This window comes from Condylostylus longicornis, unplaced genomic scaffold (genome assembly GCF_029603195.1).
Source record: "Condylostylus longicornis isolate FDR11 unplaced genomic scaffold, ASM2960319v2 ptg000107l, whole genome shotgun sequence".
NCBI classification, from domain to species: Eukaryota; Metazoa; Arthropoda; class Insecta; order Diptera; family Dolichopodidae; genus Condylostylus; species Condylostylus longicornis.
The window spans coordinates 1,733,163-1,749,675 of NW_026578075.1; the positions used below are offsets into that span (position 1 = coordinate 1,733,163).

Genomic DNA, 16,513 nt, shown 5'->3' on the forward strand with positions numbered 1-16,513 from the left:
ATTGTATTGAATGTTGACTTATTTTAATTTACATTACAGAACTGTTTATGTTCTTTAAATAAATGTACATAGAAAAAAATAGTTTTACAACTAAGTTTATTAATTAAAAATTTTATGAACAAATTGAGGTTCATGTATTTATATAAAATACATTATACTGAAGAAGTTTACTAAGAAGCTATTTTTGTTGTAATACAATCATCTTATTCAACGTTATCTAAATTTTAAGATATTACGAAGCCCACTAGACTCTAGAAGATAAGTTAGTTAGCTAGCCCGTCTGAATGCCAACGCGAAGCTCGGCGCTACGTCAACAAGTAGGAGCACAGGAAATTTTCAATTTAAAAATGGCAAATCTCGCGTTAATCATCAAAAAGAGTTGAGGCTTCCCCAATTCAAGAAACGTCTCCATAGTCACGTTTTCTTTTTCACATTACAAATGGGCAGGTACATGGAACAATGCTCTCTGTAAGCCAAAAAAATTTGTCGAAGACCAAGACCAAGTGATACGATGATTGAACTTCCCCTTGCCGTGTTCCCCTTATGAAACCATCCCTACTTCACTTGAACCTACCGACTATCCGATGGTAGGCACCTAATCCTCTCCAATTTTCGATACCTTCCTATACTCACAGATTTAAGGGAGCCCGTGTAATAGCCTTCACCACATTACTGAAATCCACCTCGACTTCCAAGAAAATAGTCAAAGTATAATATTGTCTTTATCTGCGTATTTAAATCGTGTAAGGTTGTCTCCACAGACGTAGACTTTCTATATGCATACCGTTTAATAGAACTACTTCCCTTTCTTCATTCTTTATATACTTTTTCATTGTCTTTGGCATCCTTTTTATGATCTGCAGCACGCAGAAGGTCAAACTTATTGCAACATTAATATAAACATTCATCCCAAGCTTCGGCACAAAAAATGCTCTGATTTCTCTCGTTTCTAACCTTGTACGAATGATTTATTTGCCAAATGTAGATAAACGCACATACTCGTGTAGAAACACAGAAGATCTTGAAATTTGCTTATTTATTTTTGATCTTAATTTTTTTTTCGTCACTAACTTTTAAGACAATTTCTATAATCAACATGAATACTGTTATAAAATTAATCTTATAAATCATATAACGCGAAATAGCTTTGATTTATAACTTAAATCTGAATATCAAAAAGTCAAGTCAAAAAATATACTTACTCGTAAAATAATTTTAATAAATTCACAATTATGTATGTAACATGTGTATGCTCCTATGAATTACTTATTAGAATTATATTTAAATTATATGGAAGGCAATAAAAAGATATGGTTGCAAAGAAATCATATTATCAAAAATTCTTATCCTACAATTACCATGAGTATGTTTGTTTAAACTATTTCCAAACATATGAGCTAGCATATTGTATTTATTTCTTTATAAACATACTTAACTAAATATCTTATAAAAGTGTTAATTTATATCATAAATAAATACATATTTATTTAATTACACATATTTACCTACAAATTATAATAAACGTCACCTCACGGCCATAATTCATTTTCATATCAAATAAACATTAATATAAAATCAAATGAAATATAAGATGTCATAAAAATATTTACAAATGTCATAAAATATTTACAAAATATTTTACGCTTTACTTGATACACGATGCACAAATCTACGCTACCGAATACGGCAAGAAGTATACTATCGTTATATATAGCTTCCATTCTTCAATAAAATTTAAGGAGCGCAAAGGTATTTGAACTTTCACATTTTCAAATTAAATTCTACCAATGTAACATCGTTAATATGTTTAACAGTAATCATCAACTAATTATTGAACTCTGAGAAGAAGAAAAACAAAAACACAACAATAAAGATAACAGAATATAATTGTGCAATGACGTCCTTATATAAAAATTTTCTTATATAATCAAATATCCTAATACAAATAAAATTATTTTATTTATTTATTTTCCACTTTTCAGTAATTATATTTGAAACTTAAAGTATATTTATATTTTGTTTCTTATATACAAATACGTTGAAGTATTTATCTTTAAATAAATTATTTATGCATATACACATGCACATACTCACTATATATAATATATGCACTCAATGGAACAAAATGTTGATGGATTTAATTTCAATCTTGCTTGTTAAGCATTAAAACATTTTATAAGAGGATTTTTCAACTTCCATCTTAGATTCAAAAAAAAAACAAAAAAAAATAAATTAAAAAACAAGCAAAATTAATCTAGATAGCAAATAATTGTAATGCTATGTCATCAGTTGGGTCAGATTTTATTAATTTTGTTATATTGCATAACATTCCCGACCATATAGTGAAAGGGTGGAAAATAAAATAATTTATTTTTCTTTTCCCAAAATGTGAACAAAGTACATTTTTGCTCATTACGAGTTATTTATAAAAACCATGCAACACAAAAATAAGTTTTCCTATATTCTCGCTATCTTTCTTTGATTTTTGAAATGAATATTCCGAGCTCCTTGTGTTATTCTTGAAATAATTGTATTTCGAGCTATTTAGTAAGCATGTTATAAAGAGTATGTTAGCGTAAACTACTATTTAGTATTAATGAAATTAAAAATACAGTAAGTGTTTCATTTTAAAAAAAGAACTCTTTAATATTCTTCAACACAATTTCTTAACTCTTTAAAGAACAGTAAGCTCGAAAATAATTTATATGTAATATGAACTGTCACGAGAACAACACCATGTCGAATAAATAAGAGTTCATTAGAGACTGGATTTTTATAAAAAACTTAAACTGAAAATCACAAAAAAAATTTTGAAAAAAAAAAAATTCTGAAAAATTGCTCCAATGAAGATGCAAAGTTTGGTCAAAAATGTTATGGAAAAGGACAATTCCTCGAATTCCAATATAATTACGAGTAAACCTAACAATATTTATGGATCACCTCTATAAAGCATATTAAAGAAGGTTGTCCTATAATTTAAATTAATGCATCATTTCCATTAAAATGTATGGTATGAATTCTTTTATAATTTAGTAAGAAATAGATTTTCAAGATTTTCTCAAAATTTCTTTTTCTTTTGAGTTAATAAACTTTCATACTAGAGATTCGATTATATTATATACCTGAACTTATATACCTATGTAGTATATTGTATTATTAAATTGTAGATATTTTTAAAAGCAAATATAATATTTATTTAGTGTAATGACAATTCACGTTTCATTAAATTCAATGCAGTCTCTTTAAATATATCTACACTTGTATTTATTTAACAATATAGTCATGTATATATAATGTATGTGTTGCACATTAAAATTCTGATATTTATTTTTTGGCTATATGTACATATATACATACATACAAAAAATCCGAGGACTAAACTAAATAAACTAAAAATAAATTTTCTACTGTACAAATGATCTCATGCCATATTTTTCTGTTCATTGCTTTCTAAAAAAAAAGAAAAAAATTAATAAACACATTACATAAAAACATGCTTGCAAAATGCATATCGAATATAAATTATAATTTGTATGTATGTATTTTGTAAAATAATATTATAACACAAAATTATATTTATTAAATAACAATACCACTAACTAGATTTTCTGTTTAATAAATGGGGTTATACAATTTAATTTGTGCATTCTTCGAATATATACTCATACGATATACGAGTATATGGCAATGAATTTATTTGTCTTCTATTATAAAATGCCGTTTACATTTCTTTAGGCTGTAAGCTTTTAGATGTTTCTTAAATGGAACATTTTTTTTTTTTATTATTATTTTTATTTTCTTTATTTTAGTTGTGTGCCATTGCTGTTTTGTTAGCTTCATTTTTAATTTATTTCAGTTTTACATGACCTAGAAATTCAGTCAACAAAACAAGGAAAGGAACTAAAAGAAAAAAAAAATTGAACAAAAAAACAGCAGAAATAGTGATTTTATATTGATCGTTTTTTTAGGACATCAGCAGAATATCATCATCTGAGTTCGAAAAGGAATTAAAAAATTTAATAATCATTTAAGAGATGATATACTGCAGCAAATTTCTTCTTTTTATCTTTTTTTTTTATTGAAAACTTATTATAGAAGAAAAAAGTTTTACAACAAAAATTAAATCGATAATTGGGTACAAAAATAGTTTGCCTATTTTTTTTTAGTCTTAATATGAGTAACATAAAAATTCTATTCAAGTATAATTTGAAAAAAAAATTAATTAAATTCTTTAATATTAAATTTTATAAATTTAAATTACGTTAGAATGCAGTGCAGAGTGTAGAAGAGTGTAGAAAACGGAGAATCCCGTAATAAAACTTATTATTTTTGAAATAGTGTAAGAATATTAAATAAATGCAAGAACGGCAAAGAAACGGCACTCACCAAATCAGAGAAAACAAGTAAACTTAAGACTATCTGAATATCCTGCAAGTGTATGCAGATACAAACTATATGAAAGTGAAAAAGGTAAAGCATAATATTAGAAAAATGGTCTGATAATCAAATTAAGTAAGAAGAACTACTTATAATTCTGTGGTAATTATGGAGGCCTTACACTACTATGTTTAGTCGTACAAATTTTTAGCAACAACTCACCATAATCGTTTATTCGAAAAAAAACATGCAGTTTTTGAAGTACATGATTACATTAAATTCGAATCAGAGCTCCGTCGATAAACGAAAAACATTTTTAATTAGAATTGAACAATAAACTAATGAACGACTAATGCTTTTTATTGACTTTAGCAAGTCTTCGTAAACAGATATTCAAGAACACAAAATATAATATCCAAGAAAATATGTAAGTAACAAAGAATTCTTGATAATCAGGGGCGAAATCTCATTGACAGTAAAAGAGAAAGTAAAATTGAATTGGAAATCTTGAAAAGCTTGCAAACAATAACGTCATAATGAGCTGAAAGTATTATACGCATGGGTCAAGAAGACTAGGACACATTTGACCAATGAGTTGTTATCGCAGCCCCTTTGCAAGAAATTCGACAAGGAATACCTGTATAGTGTCAGGATCTCATGCAGATTATTTGGGCTTTTTTGGCATATATGATCGATTAAGGGTTCTCTTTGAATTTTTATAGGTGTCAACTTGATCGTGTTGGAAGTGACATTTTCATGAATTCTAGAAGATTTTTGGATATCATATTTCCATCTCTTTCTCTTCTCACTTCCCAAGCGCTTTTATGGTCGATGAGAGTTTTTTTTGTTGATGAATGATACTTTGATGAATTACTTTTGGGGCGGAGTTTTCGAATTCCACTCATTTTGAATTAGGTGAAATTGTTATTGATGAGGTTTTAGTCTAGCAACATTAGTATCTTTTGGTCATAATTGTTGTCTGGGTCCGGGTTAAGCCCGTTCCGTTGTTTTGCAAAATTTTGCTGCGAGTCTTGCTGGATTTCTTTACAATCAATTGTTTAGAAGAATTCTTTTGTAATTTTGTAAATTTAATTACTCATCGGCTCATCTCTAAAATCTCTATTATTTCCTTTGCGAAAATCTTCTATGAAAAATATAATATCTTATATTTGTTTTAAACCTGTTTCAAATACAATTATTAAAACCCAATTCAAAATTTTTAATAAACTCAAATTTACTGACGGGAAAACAATATTTCACTTAATTAATGAGAATAAATATTTATTATTAACATCAGGTAATTTATTACTTAATAAATTAAAAAAATTTCTGATCCCTACGTTTCAAACGCCATTAAAACACAAGGCCTATGTCGCAATACACGTGCCAGATCGTTTTTCATATTGCTCGAATAATTATTCATATTTAAAATGCTAAAGTAATTAATCATATTCAATGCACATACCCTACCAATTATTAAATTAAAAATTTTAGTCAAAATTAATATGTTTTTTAAAAACTCAAAAATATTTTTGCAAATATTCAATCGATTTTCTCTGAGAGCCTGCATATTGGGAAATTCTATTAGTATGGAAACGACTCAAAATTTAATGCCACCGCTTTTAATTATTTTTATCACTCTCATATTTCATTAACATACAATTATTTTTTGAATTCAAAATAACCGCTCTTACCTTGTCTTTCCCATTATTAATAATATTTTAACTAGTTAATGATTCCTCATATAATTAAAGAGCGCATTGTTATTCGACTTCCATTCTAAATTTTTACATGAAAATAAGCTTACCTTTGTTGATATTAGACTATGATTTTTATTTTCTATTATTTTTTTTTCTTTGCAAATTCTATTTCTCAAAAAGACAAAACATTTTAAAGAAGAACGCTTTAAGTTGCTTTTAAAGAATATACTAAGAGCTTTTAAAAAACATTTAGAAAATGTCAGCTTTAAATAAAAATTGTACAACTCGACAAAGAAAACAAAACAAAACTGTTTTTTTTTTTGTTTTTATTTATTTATCTCATATGAAAAGGAGCCTATTGACTAACGCAATGTAAACATAATAACACATATGTACAAAACCATATGTCGCCACTTTATCATACCCTTAATACTACATACCGTAACACATTCAAAGCTCCATATATAAAAACTAATGTACGTGTATATTCGTTTGTTTATATTTACAAATAATATATGTATACATGTTCATGTCATATACGTTAATATCCCCAGTCGAATAAAATGAAAAATTATACCGGCAAAATGAGATTTTAGTAAACAAAAGAGGAGCATTAAAAAATACCCCAGCAGAAAATTATTCTTATACTTTCACAATTATTGTACAATACATCCTTTTATTTATGTTTCGAAAAAAAAATTGAGGTTATGATCAAAATTTAATACGCATGCGTTAACAACACACCTGTACAATTCTGCGTTATTTACGTAACACAAGAATATGAAAAGGAAAATATTAGCAGAGAAAAAAGTTTCAGTTTTTTTTTTTTTGTTTTTTTTTTTCCTTCTGCCTGTACAGAGAAAATATATCAATTAATGATGAGGGAATAATGGAAAAAGCCTAAAGCCTACACATAGATTAGCTATGTGTACTTGCTTGAATATTAAATAAACTTGATATACAAATTTAGTCCTTAAGTTATATACAAAATATTAAAATAACATAGAGAAGAAAAGATGTGGAGTTGTTCCTTGTGTTAATGTCGAAGGACATTGTTATAATCAATTTAAAGTAATTCAAATATTTGTAAGTAAGTAGGGTTATATAAATGAAATCTCTACAGTATTTTCAAGTATTAAAATAACATATGTGTTAAAAACAATGAATTTTTAATTTTAAATTTTAATGATTTTTTAAATACGATGTCGAACGATTAATTTTTAATAAAATAAGTAATATGAAAAGCATTACAGGCCTGGAAAATAAATAAAGTTCGTTTAATTGTCCGAAAGAAACACAAGATTTTCGATGAGTTCTTTAAACAGAAGCAGTCAAAACCCATAAGATTCCAATATTATAAAAAATTCTTAAAACTAACACACAAAATTTAATGTTAACGGATCACTGAAGCTGCTTTCGACATTCATGATTCCCAATTTTAATTTATATATATATCATTATTATATAATGATATATATAATATTATATATGATATATATATATCATTATTAACGCAAGCAATGTGTACCACCAGAATTCCAAGGCATAAGTTAGTGACTTGGCATAACCCTAAAAGAAATTATCAAAATGTATCAAATCTTCCGACATTGGAAGACATTTTAGTCGTAGTGCCTTCCAGTCAAACTACATCTCATCAGAATTAATGTCAGGTTTATTTTCAAACGATTTTCAGCTACAATAAGGCAGAGTTCAATTTGATAACGCGAACTTTTACAAATGATCCATTTTTCTGCATGCAATGGAGTTTATATAGGGTGTTGCTGTTGTAGATGAGTTTTATTACATAAGCAACTAACTAATCCTACATATTACATAATTATTATTATATATGTGTCCAAAATAACATTATCAGATTTCGAACGGTTCGCTTTGATACTTCGTTTTTAGGAACCCGTTCCTTTCGATTATTTCATATAATTTTCAACAACATAAGCATACTGATATTTTTCATTCATCTACACTTAATTAGCAATTAAACTAAATATATAATATAAAAATCTAGAATTATATTATACGAACAAAATAAGGAAGATTTTAATTTTTTTGTTGTCTTAAAACAGAATATGAAAGAATCTTAATAAAAGTTATACTCCTGCCTACAATATTCACTTTAATTAATTTATGTATTCTCATATAAGAAATAAAATTTATATTTATAAAAAAAAAAACCTATAATATATTCAAAGCATAATAATATTTTCATAAAGAAATTTCTTATTATTCATTCATAAGCATTCAGTGTAATAAGCATACAAAGCAAAAAATGTTATTATAATTAAAAATACATACAGAATTCATAGATTACTAAAAATTTTATATTACAAAGGTAAGTATATGAGAATTGTAATATTACAAAATAGTTTGTGTATATAAATTTATATACAGTCATATGCTAAGGAAATGAAAAGAAGTTGTAAGGCAATATACAACATTAATTTTTATTTATGATAGAAATTCTTTCTATATATTAAATATATGACAATTATTATTATTCTTAAATAAAAATAAAATAAAAAAAAATATTTTTAATACTTTTTCAAAGTTTTCAAATTACATCCTGTACAAATTCCTATTTTTATATTATACAAACACAGGTACACATATACATAGAATATATACACATATGTATATGTGTAATAAAAACATGAAAATTTTAGTTTTAATTTAACAAATATAGACAATAAATAATTGAATATCCTGTGAATATGTTACACATTAGAATTGGAAAAAAAAAACTCTTTTATTATTGTTTCATTTATATACGCAAACATAACAAAGTATTATAATAATAAACAAGCAGTATTATAAATACTATATATCTATACTCGTATATATAAAATATAGTATATATATAGAATTTGTACATAAATAATTGTTAAAAAGGAAACAAGGGTATAACAATGTTATTTCTCCACAAGAACAAATTTATCATGACAATGATGAAAAATAATTATAAACAAAAAAAAAAAAATACAACAAAAATTATGACAAATTAAATTGATTTAGACAACTCTAAGATATTTTTACAAAGTTTTGTAAGATTTTCTAAAAAATTTCCAAATATTAATACCAAAAATAATTAAGATTCATGATGAATAATAACAATTGAAGATATTTAACTATTTTATAGCTGCTTTTTCTTAAATTTTCAACATAAATAATTTAAAGGCTACAAATTTCTTTATGTAGAGGTTTTGTAAGTATACCACTTTCCTCTATCATTAAAAAGTATTGACCAAATGTAAAATTTTATATTGTATTTTATTGAATGTTCAACTGATAGAATTAAGTATAGATTTAATGATAAATTAGTAAAATTTCAATTCGTCGGCTGAGTGCTATTTTGATTCATACGCCATGACTTCTGAATCAAGAAAAACGCGTTTGAAGTTTAACAACACTTTATTTAAAAACTAAACGATGGGATTTCTTAAATTTTTATTACTAGTTTTATGGTAGTTTAAGGAGTTTGACTATAAAGTTTTGTGCAATTTCTTCAAAAAATCAATTCAATTATTGACAATCTTTGAATCATTTAGTTTAATTTTTAGAAATGAAAAAAAATTTAATAGACTAAAAATTTTTTTCAAAAATAAATTGTAATGGAGACAGTTTAATTGTATTGTGACAAATTTTGCCGAAAACTTTAATCCACCAGCAGCTAGTAAAAACTACAAAAATTTATAACGCTCTGATAAACTGAAAGAAGAGGGAAGTTCCACAACTGATTACGAGTTTAATATGCGAAAAAGTAGCAGTTTGTCGTACAGAATGAATTGAGGTTATAAATAGTAAAAATTTCGTTCCGTAACTTCTTTCCAGAGAGAGTAGGAATCAAAAACTACCTTTAAATATTTCTCTATAAATTTTTTTTTAATAATTCATGTATTTGATTTTCGGCATTACAAACAAAATATAGAATTTTTTACCATACTTCAAATATATTTTGTACGAGTATAAAAATTACAAATATAAGTATAATATCCATTAATATATATACATAAATTTTGCATACATAATAATTATAATACATACTAAAATATGCACATACATTAACACATACTTATATCAATTGTGTTCATAATGTAAAAATATTCAATATTGTTAAATACGACTATAGGTTTGTAGGTGCCTTTATTTTAAAATAATACAAAATGTGATATGAGTTTATCATAATGTTTAAGGTATCATTGCGATGCTGTAAAATAAAAACAATAAAAAAAATTTTTTTTTTTAATTGATTTTCAATATTATATACATACATGTATGTACGTGTATATAATATGTATGTATCCAGTATGCCTGTAGAATAAAATAAGAATAATAATGTATGTTGTTAAACAAGGCCTAAATGAACAATCTGTATACACCTACATATTATGTACAATTTAATATATGTAAATAATTTATATAAACAGATATAATTCATGTACTATGTACCAGTACGTTATGGTTACATAAATTTACCGCTATGTAATAATAATAATAAAAAAGAAAATAATTATAATATGACTTTTTCTATCTCATTTTTCAGTTTCTCCCTACATTTATATAAAATCTATGTATATAGTATAGCTATGTTATTTTTTTAATTTAAACAATGGTTAAACATACTTATACATACTTATTACTTATTACTGTTTATATTATAAAATAAGTCCGTTTCTAATTTTTGCATGCTTTTGACATTTGTACATATATGTGCTCCTATTTTCCCATTTTTTTTTTTTTTCTTGTTTTTTTAGTTTTTCTTTTTAAAAAACAATATGCAGAAAATATATACGTATGACTCTGTATTAAGTACATACAAATAGTATGTATACATGAGCCACGCAAATAAATTAAAAACACAACAGGAAGTATAAGTAAAAAAATAAATAAATAAAAGATTTGAAAAATTAGTGATTCCATTTTCATCTTCAAATTAAAAACATAAAAAATAAAAAGAAAAATTATGAAAAAGAAAAATAAGAAAAATAAGGTTTAGGTTATAGGTGCTGTCGATTTCAAAATTAATTTTCTGCAATGTATGAAATTTAATCGTGATGGTAATGGTACCCTTACGACGTTTTCGAATAAAAAAAACTAAATTCAATAATAATTCAAATTGAAATTTTTAATAAGAAATGCAAAATTTAATTATTGTTTTTTAGTACACATACAATTTGTATAACATGTATTTTTTATGGTTTATTAAAAACAAATTGGTGATAACATTCTGGAATATTTCAACTATAGAATATGAACAATGATTTATTATTCCTGGATTGATCAAATATAAGTGGCACGTATTGAAATTTCCCTTATAATTTACATATTATATTAAGGCAATAAATTAGTATTGAGCGATTCGAGCGTGCGAATCTTTCTTTATCAGATGTTTCTGATTTGTAAAAGTTCAAAATGTGATTTAATTGCAATTTGTAATCTTTTTTTTTTGCTTAAATATATATTTGTATATTATAATTCAAATTCGTGTATGAATTTAACAGTTATATTTAATATAACAAAAAAAATATTCTATAAATTCAAAATATGTTATGACACATAATAATGTAATATTATAACTGTTGCATTAAAATGATGCGATAGTACGAAATTTTTTGTATATAAAAATCTTTCTGCCATTTAAGAATATTTAAGAGACCTTAAATATTTAGAAGCCTTGAAAATATAGAAAAATATTCAGAAATTTTTAAGAACAATCTAAAGAACATTTAAATATAGTTGATCTTTTTCAAGAACATTTGAAATTTTGATGATTTTATTAAATATACAATTTCGTACTGCGCGTTTACTGCACACAAAAAGTGTTTAAAAAACATCCCGAATAACTTCCGAATAACATCCCAATATTTTACTAGATTTTAACACACATAGTTGGTAATTAACATAATTTTTGATTAATTGAATCTGACTAAAAACTAGCAGCGATATTTCCTACAATATGTAAACAACAGTAATTAAATCAACAATAATAATTAATTAACAGTATACTCTATTAAAAATAATTTCCAGGAAAAAGACATTTATGCAATATTTATGCAAGTCAAACACAAAATAGCTATATAATATATTAATTTAACGTTTCGCGTCTCTCATTAAAGTATCGACTGAAAATCATCTATTCTGATTTATGAATGAAAAATGAAATTAAATATAAAATAAATTTTTAAATAATTTGTATTTCATTATTCATTAAATTCGGAAATCAATTATTTTGAAAATACCCCATATATAAAAAAAAAATTTTTTTTTAAATAAAATTAATAAAATTATATCAAAATATTGTGATTGCATATTTATAGGGATTACAAATTTATTACATTCAGTAACGATGTAAACATCATATGGAAATTTTTTTTTTTATGCGAAATTTGTTATTCTGCGACATTTATTTTTTAAAAATGTAGAAAATATAACTGTCTTATTAAGCAGGGTTCGACTGTGCACATATATTATTGCAACAAATATTGCATACTTATAGGGACCAAGTTTATTTTAATAAATAAATTACTATACAAGAGTTTAACAATCACATTGTTGAATGTTTTCTTATTTCAAAAATTTAAAATATTTCATTTTGATATTTATAAAAACTTAATTATTAACATTATACTTATGTATGTGTAAGTGCATTTATTAATATAGTGATAATATATACATAAACATATAACATATATTATGTGTTAACATAATATATTTTCACTATATACGGATATATGTAGATTTCTGCTCATATAATAATATTATATTGCGGCCGGTCTGCAAAATAATCTCAATTTAATGAATTTTTTTTTTTTTAATGAAAATATGCAGTGACATATAAAAATATTTTCTAATTAAATTTTATGAAAATTATTGTTCTACGATTTTCTAATTTGAATTACCAATGATTTTTTTTGCAAAATTAAAATTTTTCGCCATAATTTCGTATTTAATTTTTATAAATATTTTTTTTTGGCTCCAAATTGTAATCGTGAAATTAGACATGCAATCTGAATTTAAATATCTGAGCTATGATGTGCAAGCATAATATGTAGATACAATATGTATTTTGTGCATGAAATTAGTTACACACATGCATCATAATATTTATAATATGCGACTATAAATAAAATTTAAAAACATACCTTATAATTCTTTATTTGTAATAATTTTTAGATTTTTTTTTTTTTTTGTATTATAAAATTGTTGAGTATTATTAAAGCCTCCTTATGTTCTTAATATTGTGGAAAATTTATGTTTTTATCCTACACTTATATTTAATATTAAATTTGTTCTTTATTTTTGTTTTTGTGTAGGCTGTTATGTATTTTTTTTTTTGTTATAATTAATTTTTTTTGTTTTGTATTTGTTTAATCTAAGTATGAGCTATTTTTATATACTCGTATTTAAAATAAAAACTACTGTACTTATTTGTGTACTTATAATAGAAAAATAAATAAAAAAAAAAAGAATAAGAGAAGAACTCATTACATGATTGAAATGTAACGCAAGTTTTTAATTTATATATATATATATATATATATGTGTGTGTGTGTGTGTACAAACTTTTTTTATACAAAATGTATATTTTTAATGATGAGGAATATGAAGGATTTTTTCGTTTTAGTACAAAATAAAAATTTTTATTTAAATTTTATTATTTTTTATTTTATTTTCTTTTTGTTTTTTTTTTGTTTTCTTGAATTTCCTTGTTAAAAACACCATAAACTTTTTAATATATTTTGTTTGTTTTTCTTATTTTCTCTGTTTCTGTATATTTATAACTTTTGACTTTGAAAATAAACCGCTGTTTTAAAAAAAAAATATATTATATATAATAATATATAAGTGTTCTACAATATATAATATACACGTATGTATACATAAGGGTTATACTTTCATAAAAGTGATTTGTCGTATTTTTTTTGTGTTTATTTTTCGTTTTTTTTTTTTAATTTAAGTTGAATTTCGTTTATTTTCAAGTTTTTTTTTTATTTAACACGAATATTTTTTTTTATACTAGTATAACTTTCAATTTGACACGTTTTCATACGTGAACGTACATACAATAATAATAATAACAATAATAATAATAAACACTTATAACAGTTATACTTAGTTAAGTATATTGTATGTAACACAAAAAAAAACTTATTCTTGCATATATAAGAAGTTTTTATATATTATACACGTATACATTATAATTTATAATATTATACACTGACACATATAATATGTACTTGTTATTTTTGTTTTTTTTTTTTAAGTTAAATTGATTTTTTAATAGTCCTTTAATTATAAAAAAATTTTTTACACAATTTATTTTTTTTTTTTATTTTCTCTTAGCACAATTTAATTTTTTTGATACTGAGTTAAATAATTATGATTGTATATATTATTATTTTATAATGTTATATTAATTATATTATTTTAAATTGTTATATATATAACATTTTTGATTTCCAACTAAAATAATTTATTTTACAAATACGATTTTTATGTTATTAATAAGAACAAGAACTGTATATATCAAAATAACTATGAATGCATAAATTTAATTAAATAAATTTATATAAATGTAATATTTGTGATATCTGCATATATTGCATATATTTTAATATATACAAAATAATTATAATGAAAATTTACAATTGAATGCAGTTTTATTTTGTATATTTTAATTTATAATTGTGAATTTTAAGAAAACTAATAATATTGTTTTGTTTCTTATAGATTATGTTCTGGTATTTGTTTTAACTTTTATTAAATATTACAGTTATATTTAATATTGTACATTTTTCTTATATATATGTACAATATTCTTATATATTGTTAATTTAAATCGCAAGCAATTAATTTCAAAATATACACAACACCATTTATCATAATTTTTAAAGCACATAACAATAAATAATGATAATTAAAAAAAATTTTTTTAACTATAATATTGTTATACTATATTAATGATAAAATATCCAATTACATATGTACATTTAGTATATATATATATATATGTACATGTTATGTGCTCTGCAATATATAATAATAAAATATGTTTTTATATTATGTAAAAATATTAAAAGTATGTGTGTTCGGATATGCACATCAAAATATTAAAATTAGAAATTTAGTGAAACCAAAAATTTCTTTTAGATTTTTTTAAAGAGCAAACGTTTTTTTTTTTTTATTATGTTTTCTTTATCATGTTATAAGTCACTTTTATTTAAACTCCTTTGTTTTTTATTTTTACTTGTTTAAATATTTTTTTTGTCCCAAAACAGTACATAATACAATTTATGTACATGTAATATGTATATATATATATATATGTATATGAAATTTAATATTATATTTAAAAAATATAATATATGACTATAATTTATAGTTATATTTTTGTATATCACTATATGTATTAATACATGTATGTTATACAGTATAATTGTTATACATTCAATATTATTATGTAAATATTGAAGAATATAAGGGAACAAAAAAATAAGAATTAAATGTACAATATAGAAAATAATAAAATAATAACCATATATTAATAATAATATATGTAATGTAATATGTCAAATAGACCGCCGCCAATTTTATACTGAAAACGTTATGATTGCTGCTGTTAACGGCCACTATGAATCGCCGTATTTTTTCTTTTCTTTTTTATTCTTTCAATTTTCATTTTTTTTCTTTTTTTGAATATTTTTTCCTCTTATATAGTACATATATCTATTTTTTTTCCCAATGCACATAATATATGTATCTAATATTTTTATATATAAATATTTATAGAAAATTTTTTATTCTTATATTTCTGTATAAAATGTACACACACACAAACCTAATATATTTAATATTAATATCACAAAAAGCAAAATTTTTTTCTATAAAAATGTTGAAGAAATCTAGAGAAATTTTTCATTTTATTATGAAAGAAGGAAAAAAAAAAAGTTTTGTATATCTTGACTATTAAATGTACACGAGAAAAATATTTCTATGTACAGAATGAAAACAGAAAGCATGTACAGTGGAAAATTTTACAGTGTACTGTATAACAACAACAATAACAACAGGGAAAAACGAGCAACGACAAAATTATTGTACAGCAAGAGAAAAAATAAACGATACACAATATTAAGGTATAAAATATATTTTAATAAAAACAAAGCAGAAATAAAAACAAGAAGAAAAGAAAACGAGAGAGAAAATTCTAAAAGCAAAATATAAATCGAATATTTCTGCAAAATGAGAAAGAAACGTCATAAACAATGGCAATGGTAAATATGTACACAAAAAATGAGAAAGGAAAAAACAAAATATAAACTTCTGCATAAGTATACGGTCTCTCTATTATACATATATAATTATAAACAAAATATTATTTCCACAAGTATTTTTTATATGCTTGGGTTTTGTATATAAAACCT

General features: G+C 23.4%; 1 protein-coding gene across 1 annotated transcript in view; it reads right to left on the bottom strand.

Moving 5' to 3' along the window:
• Window positions 1-5,282, bottom strand: part of LOC129614409 (myb-like protein Q) — a 102,620-nt gene extending 97,338 nt beyond the window's left edge. Inside the window, exon 1 of the mRNA XM_055528997.1 lies at window positions 5,187-5,282. Coding sequence (XP_055384972.1) covers window positions 5,187-5,282 — 96 coding nt within the window. The remainder of the gene's footprint in view (window positions 1-5,186) is intronic.
• Window positions 5,283-16,513: the final 11,231 nt, after the last annotated feature.